This window comes from Osmerus mordax, chromosome 9 (assembly GCF_038355195.1).
Source record: "Osmerus mordax isolate fOsmMor3 chromosome 9, fOsmMor3.pri, whole genome shotgun sequence".
Lineage (NCBI taxonomy): Eukaryota > Metazoa > Chordata > Actinopteri > Osmeriformes > Osmeridae > Osmerus > Osmerus mordax.
The window spans coordinates 16,108,090-16,128,435 of NC_090058.1; the positions used below are offsets into that span (position 1 = coordinate 16,108,090).

A 20,346-nucleotide genomic window follows, 5' to 3' on the forward strand; every position below is an offset into this window, starting at 1 on the left:
CAGTTTTACACTCTCAATATACAATGTCTGGGTATATAACATAACAAATAGGCCCATTAAGCTATATACTGTACCAACTATAATACATATTAACATATTAGAGTGACATGCTTTCTGGGTGACTCCCGCATTAACTACTGTCTATTAATGTTCCCTATTTCAGTAGTATCAATATGATATGTCAGTATTTTAGGGTGTATAGTATTTTAAGGAGCTGTACTGTCAGGCATCACTTTCATCAGTACAACATGTCCAGACTCCCAGTCTTACCTTGTGTTCTTTGATGAGCCTCTCGCTGCCCATGCCCAGCATGTGGCGCTGTTCTCTGGCCACCTCGGTCTGGCACTCCTGCAGGGACCCCATCAGCTTGCTCCTCTCCACCTCCACCTTCAGACGAAGGAGGTGATACGGCGCATCTGTCTGGACGTCCTGGGGGGAAAACGCAGGAGAGAGATGCTTACGCTATGTAGGCCTACTGTGTGTCTGCTTTGGTAAAGCTATGTACCGTATGTATACTATGCTAATGCTATGTACCATACGTACGCTATTCTAATGCTATGTACTGTATGTATGCTATGCTAATGCTATGTACCAGATGTATGCTATGCAAATGTTATGGTGTCTGTCTGAAAACAACACTTATCTGCATTATTCACAGGGGAACTTTCCCTTCCCATCAGTATCACAAGAAATATCAGTATCAGAACAACATCCATTATGCATCATGCGGAAACAAGTGAAAATGGGTTTTAATAATGTAATAGGTTTTGGTCTTGATCATGAAAGCTCCATTCATCAGTGCTTGTCTGGGACCAACCTTCCAGTGCTTATGCAGTTTCCTGACAGTCTCCTGAAGACTCTGCTGTTCCTGCTCTGGTAAGATGTCCGTCAGCTCATCACAGGCCTTGAGGAACGCGTTGAGGATCCTCTGGTCCAACTGACCAAAGAACTCCTGGAGAAAATCACCAAACGTCTCAGCCCTCGGCTTACACACATACCCATAAACCTTTCTTTCCCCGGTCTAGCTTTAATGAATCTCTAGTACAGTTAACCCAGGTCTAGCTTTAATGAATCTCTAGTACAGTTAACCCAGGTCTAGCTTTAATGAATCTCTAGTACAGTTAACCCAGGCCATAGACATGACTGAGCTCATTTCTTACTGTGTGTTTCTTGAGAAGGTCATCTGGGTTCCCTCTCTCTGTCAGACAGCTCTGGGCAGTCTTCAGAACCTTCTCAAGCTCCACGCGGGACTCCTCAAACCTCTTCATCATGCTGCTGTTGGCCTCCACGTGCTTTCTCCACTCGCTGGATTCCTTGATCATTGCCTAGTAAACACACGTTACATCACAAACTTACAACACTTACACTCACCAAGTATTACCACACTTATACCTAGAGGAGACAGGAGAGGAGGAGAGGAAAGGAGAACATCTATGCGCTGTACCTGTGAGGAGGCCTGGAGGTCCGCTACTCGTTTCTGCAGCAAAGACATGTCCATGTGATCCAGGTTCTTACTGTTCTCCAGGGTTCTCTGGATGGTCTGGTGGTTCTTCTCAATTACTGTTAAGCACTTCTTGCAGCTCTGTGTGAAGGTCACCAGCTCCTGGACACAGAGAGGTGAAACATAAGACAGGTTGTTACAGATTAATCAAATACAGAGGTCAACTACCTCTAAAGTATTTGAAAGTAATTTAGGTGTGTTTGATTTGCCTCATACTGTATTTGGTACTTTTCCAGGGACTGGTCCATTGATTTGTAAGCCGTCAGTCAAATCTATAGCTCCCAAGTATTTGATAGTATTTTCAAATAGTAATATACCCAGTTCTGGTGTGTTGATAGTTATATCCAAACTCAACCGTACACAACAAAAAGCCTGTGAGCAATTTAACTTTTTTGAGAACTTCATAACCTTTTTTTCCTCAATCCTCCAGGCAGTTTCATGTTTGTCCTACTGTGGCAACCCCAGATCAAAGGCGACTCAAAACACCTGGCATTTCTGCTTGAAGTCGCCGGGGGCCTCTGAGTCTCTGGCGGTGGTGATGCGGCTGGCCTTCTCCAGGGCCTGGTAGAAGCCTGTGATGTTCTTCTCCATCTCTTCCAAGGGAGGCAGCAGGGACTGGGCCTCGCGCAACAGTGGCAGGCACCTCTCCCTTATCTGATGGGAGAACGCACTGGGTCACGGCGTGTATTGACGCCATCAGAAATGAAAGTGTCTCCTTATATGACACTGATGATAGGGTCCTGTCATCTAAACTAAAACATTTTAAACTATTCATTCAAAAGCAATGGTGTGGGACTCAACGAGAAAACATCTCCACTAGCCTAGCTTAGAGAAAGGAGCAACCTTCGCTAGCCTATCACAGCCACCTGAGAGGGAGGAAGCACCTTCGCTAGCCTATCACAGCCAGCTGAGAAGGAGGAAGCACCTTCGCTAGCCTATCACAGCCAGCTGAGAGGGAGCAAGCACCTTGCTGAGCTGCTCCTTGATGGAGACCATCACATCCAGCATCTGAGACACCTCCTCCTGGGCCGTGTCTTTGTTCAGCAGCTGGACCGTGCGGCTGGCAGTCTTGCAGGCCGCCTCCATGGCAGGCACTTTGTGCTTGATGTCCTGTTAATGAGCAGAACAGACTGATGTGGGGGTGGGAAGACAGTGTGCTCAAACTGTGTTATCCAATGGCTAAGAAGAGACCTGCAAACTAAGCTCATGACTCATATCATATACTGAATATATACAATATGTATATACAGTATATACGGACAGTGAACGAACAGGCAAGGTACTGCACAGTGTACAGTATGCTTGTGGTAATACTTAATGTGTTACGATGACTGACTGAGAGAAATAATACATGCTAAGCTGAGAACACAATATCTACTTGTTTACCTATCCTTCTTAATGAGATTGAGTTCTCATGATATTATAGATGGGTCTGTCTAGTCTGTTTAAACAGTTTGGACTTAGTTATATGTGAACTTAGATGAGAGCTACCTCAACATCTTGAACAAAGGTTCTGACGTTGAGGAAAGACACTTGGACAGGCGCCCTCATCTTCTCGTTGGTTGCATCCATGAAGGTTTTGAGGGTGGAGAGTCCTTCCTGGTAGTCGTGCTTCAGTTTATCCACCTCATCAGCTCTGGCGTACTGAGAACAGGGCAGAGATGGAAGAACAAGCGGCAAATCAATCCCATGCTATTGATCAGGTCACATGCGTTTAAGTATAAGACTTCTCACTTCCACTGTGAATATTTACTTTGGGGAGGACACATATTTGCTACCCTGAGAGAGAATCCTTCCACTGATGAATCCAATCTAGCCTCCTTTTGCAAAGGTTTCATTTTGGGAGTCCGCTCTTTCTCAAGTTCTCTGATGAGTGCAAGATAAAGGGAGATTGTTTACATGTTTGACTTTGACGAAGAGCTCTCTCCACCTCCCGTTGAGCAGGAGTAGCTGCTGCTTCAGGTCTCGAGAGACCGTCTCGTCACAGGTCTCGATGAGGAAGTTCCCCGCGTCGTTCATGTCCATGTGCTGCTGGATCCAGTGGGGAAGATTACGGAAGAAGTCCTGGACAGGCAGAAAGGGAGGGAGGCAGCGTATTCATATAGAGAGCCAACACCGGACTTTCAGGATGTCCATAAGTCTGCCTTTTATGTCAGCTTGAGTTTGAGAGCAGAGAACTGAGAAAATTCAGTAGATGTGTTACTGAGGCAGTTTGAGGAACACGGATGGAAATGACTCCATCCCACTGCGGTACATGTACTTTGTATAACTACTGTAATACATGCTGATACCTGCATAAAAGAACATCACCAAATGTTTTCATTATGAAAACGAAACCAGCCTTTTCACCATGCAGTTAGGACATATCCCTTTCACAAACGAGAGAACATTGTTTCTTTCACCAATAGATCCTCATTAGAAGGCATGTGTGTGCTTGTGCGTGCGTGGGTTTGACATTGCTAACAACCAACCCCACCCTCACCCGTTTGGCGCTCTCCGACTGATTGAGCATCTGCTCTGCGTCTTCCAGCCAGGCCTGCAGAGCAGCCACCGTGCTGCTGGACTTGTCCCAGTTGGAGATGACCTCCTCCAGCATGCTCCTCACGCTGCGCACCTCCACAGACAGGTTCTTCCACTGGGCCGTGGCCTCGCTCAGGAACTTACTCACCCCCTCCCCCTCGTCCACTGAAACCAGATCAGACATCCTGGGTCGTCTCTTTTGTTTTTGGAAAACATACTCATTGTTTCAGAAGGGGACAGACACCATCTTTTCAGCATGCATTCCCATGAGCCTAACGTAATTAGCGTTTATTTCTACTTTATTGAATCAGAAAAGAGAGAGGAACCTTTTAAGACCACGGCCTCTTCAGAAATAGACATGCACACGTCACAGGCATGTAATATAATAGTCGTTAGTAGAAATGGTCACACTGGGGTAGTAGTTGTATTTTCAGGTGGAGTCCCTAGTGCACAGCCAATCAAAGGCCACAGTACAGTGCACTCGATTATTCTACTTGGATCTGTTAATAGTTCAGTTGTTACGTGCTTTTAGACTTACCCACTGTACTGATCTTAATGCCTAAAACATGAAACAAACAATCAATGGGAGAACACACACTCACTCACTCAGGACAACACAACGCAGTAGAGGATGACCTATCTGAAAGTCAAGTATAAAATCCCACCTGTACTGTCAGACTTGACGTAGACCTCAGCTGCTTTCTTCAGAGTTCTGAATGTTGTCTCATATTGCTCAAAGAACTTGTGGCCTTCGATGAACGACTGTTGATAAAATAAATGGATAAAGAGAACAGAATAGAAGACACTGATAGATAAAGGATAGATTAAAAGATGAAAACATATTGCTTAATTTGATGTTATAACCGGATCAAAACCCCATCTGAGTTAACTTACGATGTAGCTCTGCAGGAGCAGCTCCACAGAGTCCCGGCGGCCATATTTGATGATCCAGGACTTGAGTTTGGACTCGGCCAGTATGAGGAAGGCCATCAGTCTGTACTTCATCTCCCAGAATTCCAGTTTGATCAGGTGAGCATGGGAAGATGTGGACACGTAGTTGAACCTGTCAGAAACGCAGATTAGTTGTCATGTTAGTTCTCTTGAAGGCCGGTTCATTTTTAAGGTTGACCTGTAGTTCACTAGGATGGCCGAGTGGTTAAGGCGTTGGACTTAAGCTTAAGATCCAAAGTCCTTGTGGGTTCGAACCCCACTCTTGGTAACACAACACTGTTCTTCATTTGAGGGCACCAAACACTTATCTGAACACTACTTCTCATAGTATTTGTGGAATTCATAGTTTTATGATGTATTTGAGAGTTGGGCACCAAACACTTATCTGAACACTACTTTTCATAGTACTTGTGGAATTCATAGTTTTATGATGTATTTGAGAGTTGTTTCACTCTCTTGTAAACACAGGGTGTTCCTTGGCACTAACCTCTATAATACTGTTAGAATATAGTCTATTAACTGCTGCTTTTAGTATATGCACCTCTGTATGTCGCTGTAAATTAAAAGCATCTGCTAAATTAATCTAAAAGAAATTGTGTAATGGTGAGCGGACCAGCAGCAGAGAAACAGACGTTCAAGTAGAGGTGGTCAATATGTGGAATACTGTTGAAAACGGCACTGTTATATAATGTAATGCTAGATTATCTGTCTGAAAAAAAGAAGCAAGTCTACTGTGTACACCTCGGAACCATCAACCAGTAGTGTAGACACCTACACTAGGGGGGCCTCATCTGCATGTCCCCCTGTCAGATATCTGATTGGTTACAACAAAAAATCAAGGAAGTGTTTTTTGTTTTTTTGTTTTATATGGGACCCCTAAAAATTGTAATTCTGGCTACGCTACTGCCGTCAACTACTGAATTTGACCTCTGATTGGTCCTTTTGTGTGTCCGGAGCGGACCCCAGGTGTGTCCAGAGCGGACCCCAGGACTGACCGTTCAGCCATGTCCTGAAGCTGCTCTGGGGGCACAGGGACCCCGTTCACCGATCTGTCTCTGTGAATCTGCAGGAACGTCTGCCTGTGAGACTCCAAGTTCTTCAGCACCTCCTGCAACACAGGACAAGCACGCTCATCAGCACAGCCAATAAAAGTATGAAAAGTTTACCGTGTTGGTGAGCTTGACATAGAAACTCCCACAGCTACTATAGGCTACTGTACTGTAGCAGTGATCAACCAAAGAAACTCAGTCCCAGGGTTTATGCTCAACATTTTGTGTTTGTGTTTGCGTGATGTTCAGTGCACCTTATGCTGCTCCAGCTTTCTGTGAATCCCATTGGCGGTCTCCTCGTGAGCCTGCTGGATGGGAATCTCCTCCCTCAGGGCGATCTCGGCGCGGTGCAGCCAGGCTCCGATCACTCCCAGAGGGCCCGGCAGAGACTTGTCCAGATGAATGTGCCAGTCCAGCAGCTGTAAAAGCAGTCTTCATTAAAGCCTTGCCCAATCAAGGCCGGGCTGCGCCACGGCATGGAGCACACTGGCCTGAATGCTGGCATGCGCTCTCAAGCTGTCCTCTTCCATTCACAGTGCCCTGCCTCTCCACTGACTAGGGCTCAGCAGAGCTGTCTGACCGGAGAACAAGCCCTCTCTGTTCCCCTCTCTCCTCCCCTCCTGATGAACTGATGACTCAAAGCCCTGCGCTCCACTGAGCACTTTACAGCGGCCAACACAAATTGTCTGGTCTGGTAGAAATTGAAGTCTGGTCCAATAATGAGACTGCTATTCTGGGGACACGTGTTTATGCACTGATTAAACTGTCAAAACTATGATGAACTTGAATACAATGTATTTTAGATTATATTTTATACAAGCAATGGTCAAGAGAAAAATGTCTATCAAGATGGAGAATCCTTTCCTTTAATCCTTCTGAAAGGATAGAGGTGGATGAGGTTAGGATGATAGTGGATGAGTTTTGGATGATGCCATGTGAGATTAGTATCATAGTGGACGAGGTTAGGATGTTGGTGGGTGAGATCCGTATCATAGTGGACGAGGTTAGGATGTTGGTGGGTGAGATCCATATCATAGTGGACGAGGTTAGCATGATGCTGGGTGAGATTAGTATCATAGTGGTTAGGATGGTGGTGGACGAGGTTGTCTTGCTGAGCCTGGTGATTGCAGAGGTGAGAGCAGCCCCACTCACCCTGACAGACAGGCGGTCCCAGGCCTGCTTGACCAGGGCCTGGTCCACAGACAGCTTGGCGTCCCTCAGCACAGGCTCCAGCAGGGGCTCTGTCTGCTTCCTCTTGATCTCATACTGTACACGGAAGCTCTTGAAGGCCTGGACGCAATGGAACAAAGTAGCGTTTAAGTATTAGCATAGCATTTGCATTAGCAAAAGGAGGTTCCACATTTAGAACGAGAGGAGATTGTGGGGGAGGATTGTTTATGTTGATGGTAATAGGAAAGGACTAGCATAATCATATGCTGTATGTTTGTAAGCTACATTATATTACTGGCCTGCACTTTCCCCCCAAAATTATAATTTGAAAACAATCAAATTAAATTTTAAACATTGCACCGTGCTTGGTAGCTGAAAATTTTCACTGCGTCTGTAAAATGCCGGTCTTTACTGTAAAAAATATTTTCTGACACTTACCACCAAATTAAAGTTAGAACTATGTACTTACATTTACATTTAGTCATTTAGCAGACGCTCTTATCCAGAGCGACTTACAGTAAGTACAGGGACATTCTCCCCGAAGCAAGTAGGGTGAAGTGCCTTGCCCAAGGACACAACGTCAGTTTGCATGACCGGGAATCGAACTGGCAACCTTCGGATTACTAGCCCGACTCCCTCACCGCTCAGCCAACTGACTCCTACTGTCCTAATGTACTTCTGATGCTTGATTTTCTGCGCTTTCTAAATGCATTCTTGGTATGTTTCTTTAGATAAGGCGTCTGCTAAACGAATACAAGTACAAAGTAAATGACTCATTGAACCTAGCGTTGTGAAGCCTAAGAAAGCACGATGCTAAAGCGTCAGTGCAGCGTTGTCCTCTTCACCTGGTACTTGTCTGTGAGGTTGCCCTCCGCCCCCTGGGCCCGCAGCACGTCTCTCTCCAGCTGATCCAGGAAGACCTTCAGCTCCCTCAGCACTTTCCTCTCCTCCCTCTGTCAACACGGATGTACGCAACACACAACTCAACTCCTCGGTCAACCACCACACGTTCAAAGCTATCCTGAGGTACGACAACTCAACATCTACACCAAACGTCATTCCAGTACCAATGAAAGTCGTTAAAATAGAGTAATTGAAAAAGACTTGTACTTTGAAAAGGAGGGAATAAGACAGTTGCACTTTAGATCCAGGTGCTTGTAATAAGCAGTAGTTTGTAGGTAATAAGGCCCTTATAAGATGCTTTAAACATTAATTTGCGTTACTAAGACAACATAAGTGTTAGGTTAGGGTGAGTGTTATCCTAAGATGGGAAAATGTTAGTTAATAGGTAATAGGTCCCTTATTAGATGCTTATCAACATCAATATGTGTTCATAAGACTTACTGACTTACTAAGGCCTTATTACCAATTAACGATTTCTTACTACCAGCACCCGGATGTGAAGTGTTGCCAAAAAGGCTTTTTGAGTCAGGGGAACCCTGGGGGAAAGAGGAAATCAGGGCATTGAGAGTCATCAAATCATGTAGCTCATGATTCAGAGACACATACCTCAAGCATCAGCTCTATATCTTGTGGATCATACTGTCCAGGAGGAAAGCGGCACACAGAGAGATGCAAACACAGCACAAACAAGCGTTAGAGGAAAACTAAGAGACAGAAATAGAGAGAGCAAAAAGGATGAAGAGGAGGATGAAGGTGAGGATGAACGGGCAGGCAAATGGCTGGCACGCCACCATGGAACAAACTCTTACCTGTAGGACTGGGATAGAGAGGGCAAAAGTTGGAATGGAGCCAAGAAGCAGCTTAATATGCATAAGAGAGACGGTAGAGATGGCGAGAGTTTAGAGTGAGATGGCAGCGCTGGGGGTGAAGATGATGATTCATGAGTTCATGCAATGGTTAAGCTTTTTTTTTTATATAATGAAAGCTTTACTTGGTGCACGATGAGAGATAATTCACCGACACAGCAAGCACACTAAAATCACCAGCACAGTTATGTAAAGCACTGAGGAAACATGTAGGGGACAATTTCACAATGATGCCATCTAGTAAAACAAAGCAGCGCTGAGACGAAGGGGGTGGGGGGGGGGGGGGGTTACCTCGTCCTGCTGTCCATCTGTCTCTGACTGATGAGGGTTGGGGTAGTGCTTGAGGAACTGAGCAACATACGTCATGATGGATTTTTCGTCGGGTTTATCAACGTCCACATCTGAGACCAGCGTGAAGAAAGAGGAAGAGGTGTGTGGTTAGCAATGGTAAATAATTATACCTATTTGGTATTTGACGAGAATAACCAACCCTATATTCCCTTATAACCAACATGAGACAGTACTTAAAATATTTTTCACCTTGAAGCGAGTTAACCATATTTCCTCTGCCACAATGCAGGCAAATGATTCCTGTCTGCTCTCATCTTTATCCCTGACCTGATCTCTCAGAAATGAAGGTCACGCTCAAAAAGTTGAGCTCATTCTGTTCGTCTGACATCATCACTCGTCCCTTACCGACGCCTCCCTCGTGCAGGAGCAGAAGAGGACTCAGCTCATCCCAGATGGATCCACAGACAGGAACCCAGAAACAAGGACCCACACTCAGTGTACCCATGCTCAAAGGTACCCCAAAACAGTATACATAAGACTACACTCACTCTGTAAGACTTCAACGGTATATCAGGTTGTTGCACTTTTGGGGCTTAATTTAATTTAATCTAGCATCACTGGAACAGCACAGTTCAGACAGGGAGGGGGTAGAATATAGAGGGTCCAGAGGGCAGAGGGTAGAGATTGCAGGATTACAGGGTACAGTGTAGAGGGTAGAGGATAGGGTAGACGGTGGAATATAGAGGGTACAATATACAAGGTAGAGGGTAGAATATATGGGATGCAGGGTAGAACAGAGGGTAGGAGAAGGGGCAGAGGAATGCAGGGTAGAACAGAGGCACCTTCAGGGTCGAGCAGGCGTGGGATGCCCAGCTCGTTCTCGGCCAGGGAGAAGGCCTGCTCCAGGTTGTCTCTGTTGCTCCTCCTCCGCACCACCTCCATGTCCACCAGGTCCGGCCGGATGGCGTGGACCACCGAGTGGAAAGCCACCCCGCTGCGCCAGCTGGGACCAAAGTCCTTTACCTCGATACCGTGGCGCCTGGGACAGGACACACGGCAGACATTAGCCTCTGCTGAGGATGGAGACACTCTAAGAAGCAGGATTCAAACTCGCATGTAGAACTGTAGGTTCACAAATTACGTTTCTTTCTTTCACACAATTCATATTGATATTGTATTGTATTCATTTGTATTCATATGGTTTTGTATTCATTTAGCAGAACATTTTACCCAAAGAATCATATAGGGTGGGGATTTGAACCTGCAACGCCATGGTCTGCAGTTAGTTGCTCTACCGCTGCTCTACCTAGCGCCAGCTAGCACAGCTGTACAGTAGAAAGCCCTGATCTCCATGCAACATAGCCTTGAGCAAGCTCCATGCTACATACTTGGCAGCTGTGCACTGGACCCATCTGAGCAGGGCTCTCTTGGCGTTGCCCTGGAACTTGGTGACCACCTTCCTCTTCATGGGAGGGCTTCCTGTCTCAGAGCTGGCCATGCTGTCCACTGAGGAGGAGCTGCCGGTCAGGGCCTGGAGCGCTGGCAGGTTACTGGTCAACTCCTCAATCTGGAACGCACACGTTCAACGCAGAATACATTTATTTTCTTAAAATGTTTTAATTATACATTAAACTATAAAATGTTATTATGAAAAAGAAAAACTCAAGGCCATTAATGTATGGCAAATACATAAAATATGTATTAAAAGATTATGTTTTTTAAGTTACCTGGAAGTAAAGAATAATGGTCCATATCAGGCCAAGAACGATGGATGGTCTCCCATCAGCTATGTCTGTGGCGTGGATGTTGACTAGTTTGATCTGTTTCGAAACGCAAACCGCAAATCACTACTTAACAGGGAAATTAATTCAATAAAATGTCAATTTCAACACCAGTTATCATGTTGTAAAGTGACATATCCTTGTGATTTGAAACAAATAACGGCACTGCTTTCACGAATATTCAAGCATTTCTCTCACAGCCATCAAAGTCAGCTCTTTGATGCAGTTAAGTAGAGCGCAGTTAGTAAAGTGGAAGCCAGTGAGGCAGAAACAGCAAAGCCTAATGTAGAGCGAAATAAAAGAAAGATGCGTTCAATTTGATGATCAACAGTAGCAGTCCATACTAGCAGTCCACTCTATGGACCTCAACGGAGATCATGTTTCATTTCCAGGTCATTAAAGTTCATTATTCAAGCAAAACTCAAGCACAGCAGGATATCAAAGAGTTTCTCAAAATGCACAGAAATGCACTGCAATAGAAAATAGAACAAAATATGTTATGACACTGCATTCGGATGCAGGAGGAAAACAACAGCTGGATTGATGCATTGTTCTGGATAGTTTCAGCCACTCCGTGCATGAAGGTGTGAACACAACGTGTTCCACTGCAGCCACTGACCGGGGATCCACGGTACACTGACTGAGGGTGGAGGCATGGGGAGAGAGGTCACAACACTGTGAGATCCAGGCCTCAGACCGCCACTGACACACCATCAACAGCCCGGCACAAGCTCTCACACAGAGTTCGAATTGTGTCAGAGGACTTGGGGGGTTCGCAAGGTGAAGAGTCGGTGGGGGAACATTAAAAGCACAGGACCCGTCAGGTCCAAACTTATCTTTTCTGTGGGGGGTCCCCTCACTCTAATGAGCCCAGCCAGCTCGACTCAACGAGGACACTGTTCTCACTGGGCCTAGCATTGATAAAGTAGAGAGCCTGCCATTTCTGCACATCTACATTCCTGTACATATTGCATGGACACAGGTCTTCCTTGTACCAGACCCACTGAAACAGTTCCTGTTGCAACCTTCAATACACAGTCAAGTATTTTTTTTTATCTGGATAGAGTGATATAGTGTTTTCAAGTTGTATTACTTCAACTTAAACATCGTCACCATAGTTACACCTGGCCCTAGACTCCAGACAATATCCAGCCGTGTGGCTGAGAACAGCTTACCCTCCTGCCTTCAAGGAACTTGAGAGCTGTGCCGATGTTGGACACCCAGTGGATCCTCTTCAGCTGGCGTCCCTGTTCACTTGGCTGAGGGGGGACGGGGGGACATAGGTAAGTCAGGCACAGACAAAGCACACAGACTGAGGAAACAGCCCTACATTATCGTACACTAAAACTACTGAGAGGGAAGTTTGACGTCCCTTCAACCTGGTGAATACAACACTGTCCTAATGATGAGAGGGAATGAACCATCATGAGGCCTGGGAGCAGGAGAATCCAACTGTACTCACTAGCCTCTGGCCCGACAGCACCTCCAGCAGAGCCAGGAGCTTCACCCCATCTTTGATGTCCTCGAAAAGGTCGTTGACCTCTAGGGGTGGCTTATGCTGGAGAAGAGAGTATTTGTTAAAGCATTAGGCACGTAGATTAAGAAGTATTAGGATAAAGTCAACGGTTTCCCCATTCTTCTCACCGGAAATGTCTTATATTACAAATACAATTGACGTATCGAATCAACCATATTTTAATCCTTGGAGCCTTTTCTGCGGAGGAGAATGTGAGCAGGGCTTGTTAGCAGTAGCCTGCAGTGCAGAGACACAGACGACAAGATGGTGCCTTCTCCCCGGCGGTGGCTGGTAGCCCACTCCTGAGGTGAGTTTCCCTCAGAGAAACATTAGAGCACTGCTCTCTTTAACCCTGACAAGGCAGTGTGCCGCTTAGCCTGACGAACACATGACACATGATCAAGCCTGTCTGATGGTCTGTCTGGCCTAACGGACATGCCACTGGACAGACTAACTGACAGACTAACTGACAGACTAACTGACAGGCTAATTTCTTTGCTCTGTGTGGGAAGTCTCCATTTGGCACAGTAAGCAGGTCATTTCACAATTTGTCACATAGCATGTTGGCATGATGCAGTTGGCTGACTAAGTTGAGCACAACAGGACGTGTGAAAGAGCATGTTTCTGCAACAACAAATAGCCTATCCTATCAATAACCTAACAGCTAACAACTCTACACATTATTATAAAAATATAGCCACTGGACTGGTTTCATTAGCCATTGTCTTGTATGAATCAACATTAACTGCACAACTCCAACAATCAAACACCTTCCTAGAATAAAATGACAGATAAGTACTTTCAGGCTAGCCCTCATCTCAGTGGGCCAACACTAACACATGACTGGAGAAGTGCTCGGTCATATGAGAGGAAATGGAGACAATGGTAGCTGGTCAGTTGAGGTTAAATTCAAAAGTAGAGAGTGAGCACTTTCCAATAATAAAACCTTCTCACTGCAGTCCGAGGGGAATACAGTTGTTCCACTCGCGAGTATTTAGTATTTTTGATTCTGAAATGGCTTTTGTTGATCTGGTCCATTTGACCTAGTGATATTTCAATAAGGAGTGATTTACTTATGAAAATAAACTAATAGATTTATATTAGGTCAGATAAAGAAATGGAGGGATAGTTAGAGAACAAACTATACCCCCTGCAGTAGCTTTGGAACAAAGGTGGCTCAAAGCTGAGGGCCTTCTCATGACTTGTCTAATTCAGTCACATTGGTATGCACAGGGAGAGATAGAGAAGAAGAAAGACAGAGCAATAGGGGGGGGGGGGGGTTGAGAGAAAGAGACCAAAATTGAAAGAAAAGGAGAAAAAGAAAGCAAGAGGGACAGAAAAGAAAGCGTGAGAGAAATAAATAAAGAGAGAGAAATAAATAAAGAGAGAGAAAGAAAGAAAGCCAGAGAGTGTGTGGAAAGCATAAATAATGATGAACAGTCCAACGCACTGTGTGTTTGTGGCCACATTACTCAGATTCTTCCAAAGTTGGAGAATCCAGGCTTTGAAGCACCGTGGGCCCAATCCGGCCGAACAAAAGACTGCTCTCCAACAAGCCTCTGTGGTGGATTCTATATCTAAACCCTGTACAGCTCACATTAGTCACCCTTCCTGACTATCAGCACAATATGCTGTGTCACCTAGACCATCTGAGCCAGCAAAGCCCGCCTCCCTCAGAGACAGCATGACATCACGTAGTCTTGAGATCAATCAAGAATCCAGTACAAATCAGTGGAATCCTTTATTTAAGACAGTTAGTACAATGCAAATTATTCATGTTTTGTATCTTTTCTCCCTTATTTCTGAATCAGGGTCTGAGTGTTGCTCATCTTTGTTTAGTGGAGACTCTGTGTTGAGTGTTGTGTAATGTGTAGAGAACATGGTTGGGGGAACAGATCTCTGCCTGCAGGGGAGTTCTCTCTTGTAAGCTCCATCTGCACCGTGCTGCACTCTCACTGCCAACCCGGTCCAGGTAGACACACACACAACATTTCTGTGCACACACAGCCACAAACACACTCACATACACACACACAACCACACACACAGCCACACACAGCCACACACACAGCCACACACACACACACACACACACAGGTACACACACAGCCACACGTACACACACACTCATGCATGCAAACACATACACTCAGGTAGCTACAAACACACAGGCATACAGACATACACACACACACACACACACACACACACACACACACATACAGGCATGAGAACACACAGGCTCACAGACGAAGACTCAGGCATGCACACACACGCACACACAGGCAAGCACATATACACCCACACTCTGGCACGCATACACCCTACCATTGTAACACATGCACATTTACACCCACTGCACCCACACACACGCAACCCTCGCTCTACAAGGACCTTAAAAAAGGTCCTTGTAGAGCGACCATGACAACACCATGACAGGGACCTTATTTATACAGTCATCTTCCAACTGCCTTGGAAAAATTGCACAGCAAAACAGCTTTTGTAGAAACCTGGCAACACAGATGGCACTAGCATGGATCCACTGTTGCTCTGACACCCCTCTCCTCTTTCTGTGCTTAAGTGTCGTAACAACAAAGGTGAGGGTTGGAACGGGGACATGAGTACCTCCAGCTCATGTCTGAGAGCTTCAGCCAAAGCCAGATTATAGAAACAGAAGGGCAACATGTTCAAATATAAGCCTTTCTGAACTTAGTACGGTTATAGAAAATAAGGATAGTATGTTAACAGCCTTTCTGAACTTAATACGGTTATAGAAACACAAGGATAGTATGTTAAAAGCCTTTCTGAACCTAGTACGGTTATAAAAACAAAAGGGTTGTATGTTTACTGTAAATAAAGGCCTGACTGAACCACCAAGACCAAACGCCAAACAACCTGTTGTCTTTTTACGCTTGATGAGGTCATGAGGGCTAAAATGCCACTGCCCAATCACGACCTGAGACACCATGGGAACAATAAGCACTTACTGTAACAGTAGTACATATACATTACTAGTAAACACGAGCGCATGATAGCACTGATGGTCATTATATTATCAATTCTAAACGATTGCAGTCAGTTATAGATGTCATATCCATGGTGATTACCTAGTGATTGCATTATTATCTTTATCACATTTAGTCATTTACATTTAGTCATTTAGCAGACACTCTTATCCAGAGCGATTATCACATTCTGTATTATCTCCAACTCTGAGGACAGTGAAGTACCATGCTTGTGTGTACTCGTGCAAATGCAGGATGAAAACCCCAGCCTCTTACCTTCGCCAAGTGGGAATTGATCCATTTAGTGAAGGTTCTCTTCTGCACTGCCTCTTGCTCATCTGAAAACAAGAGACACAACAACATGTCAATACCTGATGGATGTCACACCCCCTAGCTGTTCACCACAGCTCACAACGGCCCCCTCTCCAGTTTCCCCTCTCATTTTTTTCTATTCGTCTGGCCTGTGAGTAAGAATACTACAGCTACAAAGCATCTTATCCCTCCTCCTAAGGCCCTATCTCTCCTCCTAGGACCCTTTCCCTCCTCCTAAGGCCCTATCTCTCCTCCTAGGACCCTATCCCTCCTACTAGGGCCCTATCTCTCCTCCTAGGACCCTTTCCCTCCTCCTAGGGCCCTATCTCTCCTCCTAGGACCCTATCCCTCCTCCTAGGGCCCTATCTCTCCTCCTAGGGCCCTATCTCAAACAGGAACTCAAAAAGAGTTTGAATCCATCTAGAATAGTGGCATATTGTCAACATGCAGAGTATGCAATTGTATTGTCGCTAATTAGGAGGAGAACTACAAAGTTCTGCAAACCAGTGGAATTTAATCAAGGCGTACATGAGAATATTACATAATTGTGGAGGTACCTGACAAGCACAAGAGCGAGAACTGACACATCTTCCTTCTCTAACACTGAAATACCAATGGTTAACATCAGTGATACCACCATGCCCCTCCACTGTAGACAGTGATAGATGCTTATGAGAAGTCCTCAGGAAATGAGGTCATAGCGGATTAGAGCATGAGCAGAGGAGATCAGATCTTGCAGACTCTGTGTAGCCCAGTAATGACATGCGTGATCCTGTCACCCCACCCCCGTAGTTTGGACAATGCATGGGGACTCATGCATAATGCATGTCTGCTTTCCGTATGTGTGGGACAACAAAAATCGGATTCCCTGCTTCGGTTGATCATCTGTGGCACCTGCAAAGTGTGACGTGAGTGTTTAAGCCGGTATAGGGTCAATCCGCAAACAGTCAGTAGCCATCTTTAAACATCCGCACTAAGAAAACGTTGCGTGGTCACGTGCTGGGGGGAGAGAGAGAGCACACTAACACTATACACAGTAAGCAAACACACCACAGTGACCCAAAGGCAAATGCCTTTCTGAGGAAGCCTGACTGCATAGACAGGGATGCCCAGTGAAGCATAGCACACAGAGCGTCCCTCTGCATCTGCTTCACCTAGATACGGACAGAAGAGTCCCTGTAGGAGGCTGCCTGCTCGGTTTCCTACGATCCACACAGGGACACAGGGAGAGATCTGGACAATGATGCCCTACTTACCACGTAGGTACTGAAAGAATCCCGTCACCAGGTTGAGAGAAGAGGTCTTTTTGACAGACACATCCTTGTAGTGTGCCATCCTACACACCGCTCTCCTCCTGTCTCCCTGTGCCCTTCATGTGTGTTTGAGTATGCGTGTGGCAGCGTGAAGATGACACACACTGTGGAAAAACAGGGTAAAAAAACCCCAGCTGTTCCCTTTCCCTCTCTTTCCTACAGGAAACAACACAGATCAGCCTGTCTGCTTTCCCCCGGTGAAAACACAGAGCAGGCTGCAGGGATGAAGCATCCCCTCCTCCCCCAACACACACACACACCCTCCCACAATCAGCTTCTCACACACACACACACATACAAGCGTTCAGCGCAGAGTGGCGGGAGTCCCCTCCTCTAATAGCGGCAGATATTTACGATCCCATCCTTCCCTCTTCCTGTTCTCCCCCCGTCCAGAGAGCCATGCTCGTGTGGATGTGCACTGCCCCCACTGCACCGCCTCGCTGTAGCATCACTGACTGAGACATCGGGAGGTGCCGCCCACCCAGCAAGGCTCCACCAATCAGCACCAGGCAGCCTGTGATGTCACATGCCATGGCTGCATGAGCCCTGTTTAATCAGACTGTGTGTGTATGTGTGTGTGTGTGTGTGTGTGTGTGTGTGTATGTGTGTGTGTGTGTGTGTGTGTGTGTGTAAGTCTATTTTCTGCTTCTAAAGATCTATTTAATCTGTTTGGAATTGCCAGGAATTCAAACAAATGGTTATTGTTTTGTATTAATGAGGATAGTTTTATACACTTCCTTGAAACTGCTGCAATGAGTTACTGAAGAATGCGTCTCTCTATTCATAATAACATTACACAACTATTGCCTCATTATAATTAGGCCTGTACTATTCAAATGTGCTGTAGCAGTGCAACAGGCCTACGGCAAACACACTACAATAGCCCAGCAGGGTGCAACAGAGTTTAATAATTGATGTTTTAGCTGGTGAAGGACATCTGCCACCTGCTCCCTCACTGGCAATGCTATTGAGACTCTGATCCAGCCACGCCCACTGTGGGTTCCCCCTTACACACGGAAGAACAGCCTGGACATGTCACCTGTTCAGAAGACGGGCTCCTTGCCCGCTGGACAGCATCCTGCATGCTCAGGTTGCATAACAATGGAAATATTTGTAACAATTAGCATTATCTCAGGTATAGTACTAGAGGTTAAGGGTGTGTTCACTGCTTTGTATGAAACATATCAGGGTTTCAAACAAGGGATGTTTCATCTCATCTCAGACTCCTGACCCCAACCCTATGCTACGATGCATGTTTGAAGGACAGACTGTTCTGTAGGCATCTATGAATCCCAGTGTGACATACCTTGTAAAGAGGGCTTTACAGTTTGATTAGGTTAGTCTACAGCAATATTACCACACATGTAGCCAAGGCCTAATTTACTTCATGAGGAAAAACAGTACAGCTTTTCTTGAAGAAGCACACTATACTAACTTCATCTTACCCATCTGATAGCTTGTCATCTCTTCACATGGAAACATCTCTTTATTCTTTCACAACTGCCACCATTTAAAAAGCTTTCTTCTTCTTCTAATGAGCTAAAAATAGACACACTCTCGTCATTCTATTCTAACAGCCCAGGACCCTGTTAGGGAGACCTGCCTGAAGAAAGCTTTTGGAGTAAAAATAGAAATAGACAGAAGGGCAGATGGTATCTGCAGTACCTGTGTGGAGAGCAGACAGCAACACACACACATACAGACATACACACATATATACACACACACATACACAAGCACACACTCATATACACTCTCTCAGGAATCCTGACATTATGACCACAGGCAAAGCCAACCATTCACAAATGAGCAAGACGGATTGTCTTCAACAGATGTGAGGATGGAGAAGTCATAAGATAAGATATATGATATTTTCAACATCTTTGAGAGGCTTGATAAGTCCTAATCAGTTCCCCAGATGTCCCATTCCCTCAACACAGTAAACTTCCTGACTGCATAACCCAGCTCATGAGGGAGCTGTCCACAGTACTGAACTCCAGGAACAGGAAGTGTTATTGACAGTGTAGTATGCTAATTCTGTACAATGCAAATTTCGTTAAATGCTCGATTTGTACATAGCCAATTCCATTATAACCAAATTCTGTGCAATAGTCCTTCTGTACAATGCCAAGTATGTACAATGCTAATTATGTACAATGCCCTCTTTTAGGGGTATCACTCCCACTGTCACTAGCAAGCTCTCCAGTTGCATGTCAATATGTCTCGGTCGGCTAATGTAATTTACTTCAACGCAGGTAAGAAACTGCCTCTAAGTGGCAATGAAGCCCATGGAACCCATGAACAAAACAAGTAGAAAAACATCGACCCCAGAGCAATTTGCAATTCATATGAGTGATCAGGTACTTTAACTGATCTAAGGACAGATGATACCATGGCCTAGCAGCCGGCTACTGTAGCTGGCAGGCTCCAAGTGTTTGGGATGGTTGCCAGGCTTTACCTCAGAGCCCACACTGCCTCACTCCACGGTTCTATAGGCCCAGAGTGCTCCGCACAACCAGAGCAGTCTAATAAGGCCATAACCCCAGTGTCGATGTTGCGATATTACACATGAAACAGTGACATCTGGTGCAAACACTTAAAACAGCAACGGCATAATGAACCAGACGAGAGCGATTCAGAGCCAACAGAGTGAATGTAATGGTTCCTTTCATCCCTTCTCACAATTACTAGGATCACTAGACAGCAAACACTGTGCCTTCAGCGCAGTTCTGCATACTACAAAGAATCTGTGAATAAAATATTCAGGTCAACTGGGGTTACAATCTTAAGAGTCTGGCCAATTTGGAAAAGTGGTGACCAGGCAGTCTCTCTCTGGCCTTTCTCTGGCCAGAAGATGATATGGGTCTTTCAGCTCTGTCTGCTCCAGGAGTCCTTGACAGCTGCTACTGACAATGTGAGTCTGAGATCAAGAGACCTCTACCAGTCAACAACCCGTCCCTCTCTCTCTGTCTCTCATGACTTAGGGCTTCCTACCCACTGTGGATTCACAGAAACCACAGAAATCCACAGATTTATATTACTGATAACGACACTTCTTTTAGCAATGGTACCCACTGGATATTCATTTCATTTTATTTACTTATCATTCTGACCATGTTAACTCATGAGAACAAAATATGTACTCAGGTTTAGCAACATACGTATAGT

At 45.4% G+C, this 20,346-nt stretch overlaps 1 protein-coding gene and 1 non-coding gene across 2 annotated transcripts in view; one reads left to right on the forward strand and one right to left on the reverse strand.

The window, feature by feature from the left end:
• syne1b (spectrin repeat containing, nuclear envelope 1b) overlaps positions 1–17,200 on the reverse strand; it is an 88,987-nt gene extending 71,787 nt beyond the window's left edge. The window contains exons 1-24 of the mRNA XM_067244025.1: positions 17,122–17,200; positions 15,830–15,891; positions 12,495–12,590; positions 12,208–12,291; positions 10,979–11,071; positions 10,640–10,818; positions 10,094–10,290; positions 9,252–9,361; positions 8,904–8,954; positions 8,037–8,144; positions 7,174–7,311; positions 6,276–6,440; positions 5,968–6,080; positions 4,916–5,084; positions 4,687–4,783; positions 3,984–4,186; positions 3,401–3,565; positions 2,993–3,145; positions 2,468–2,611; positions 1,988–2,155; positions 1,445–1,603; positions 1,161–1,325; positions 818–952; positions 271–429 (exon numbers count right to left, since the gene is read on the reverse strand). Coding sequence (XP_067100126.1) covers positions 271–429; positions 818–952; positions 1,161–1,325; positions 1,445–1,603; positions 1,988–2,155; positions 2,468–2,611; positions 2,993–3,145; positions 3,401–3,565; positions 3,984–4,186; positions 4,687–4,783; positions 4,916–5,084; positions 5,968–6,080; positions 6,276–6,440; positions 7,174–7,311; positions 8,037–8,144; positions 8,904–8,954; positions 9,252–9,361; positions 10,094–10,290; positions 10,640–10,818; positions 10,979–11,071; positions 12,208–12,291; positions 12,495–12,590; positions 15,830–15,891; positions 17,122–17,200 — 3,192 coding nt within the window. The remainder of the gene's footprint in view (positions 1–270; positions 430–817; positions 953–1,160; positions 1,326–1,444; positions 1,604–1,987; positions 2,156–2,467; positions 2,612–2,992; positions 3,146–3,400; positions 3,566–3,983; positions 4,187–4,686; positions 4,784–4,915; positions 5,085–5,967; positions 6,081–6,275; positions 6,441–7,173; positions 7,312–8,036; positions 8,145–8,903; positions 8,955–9,251; positions 9,362–10,093; positions 10,291–10,639; positions 10,819–10,978; positions 11,072–12,207; positions 12,292–12,494; positions 12,591–15,829; positions 15,892–17,121) is intronic.
• Positions 5,160–5,240, forward strand: trnal-uaa (transfer RNA leucine (anticodon UAA)). Its single transcript is given in 2 exon segments — positions 5,160–5,196; positions 5,203–5,240. It is a non-coding gene; the product is annotated as a tRNA-Leu (tRNA).
• Positions 17,201–20,346: the final 3,146 nt, after the last annotated feature.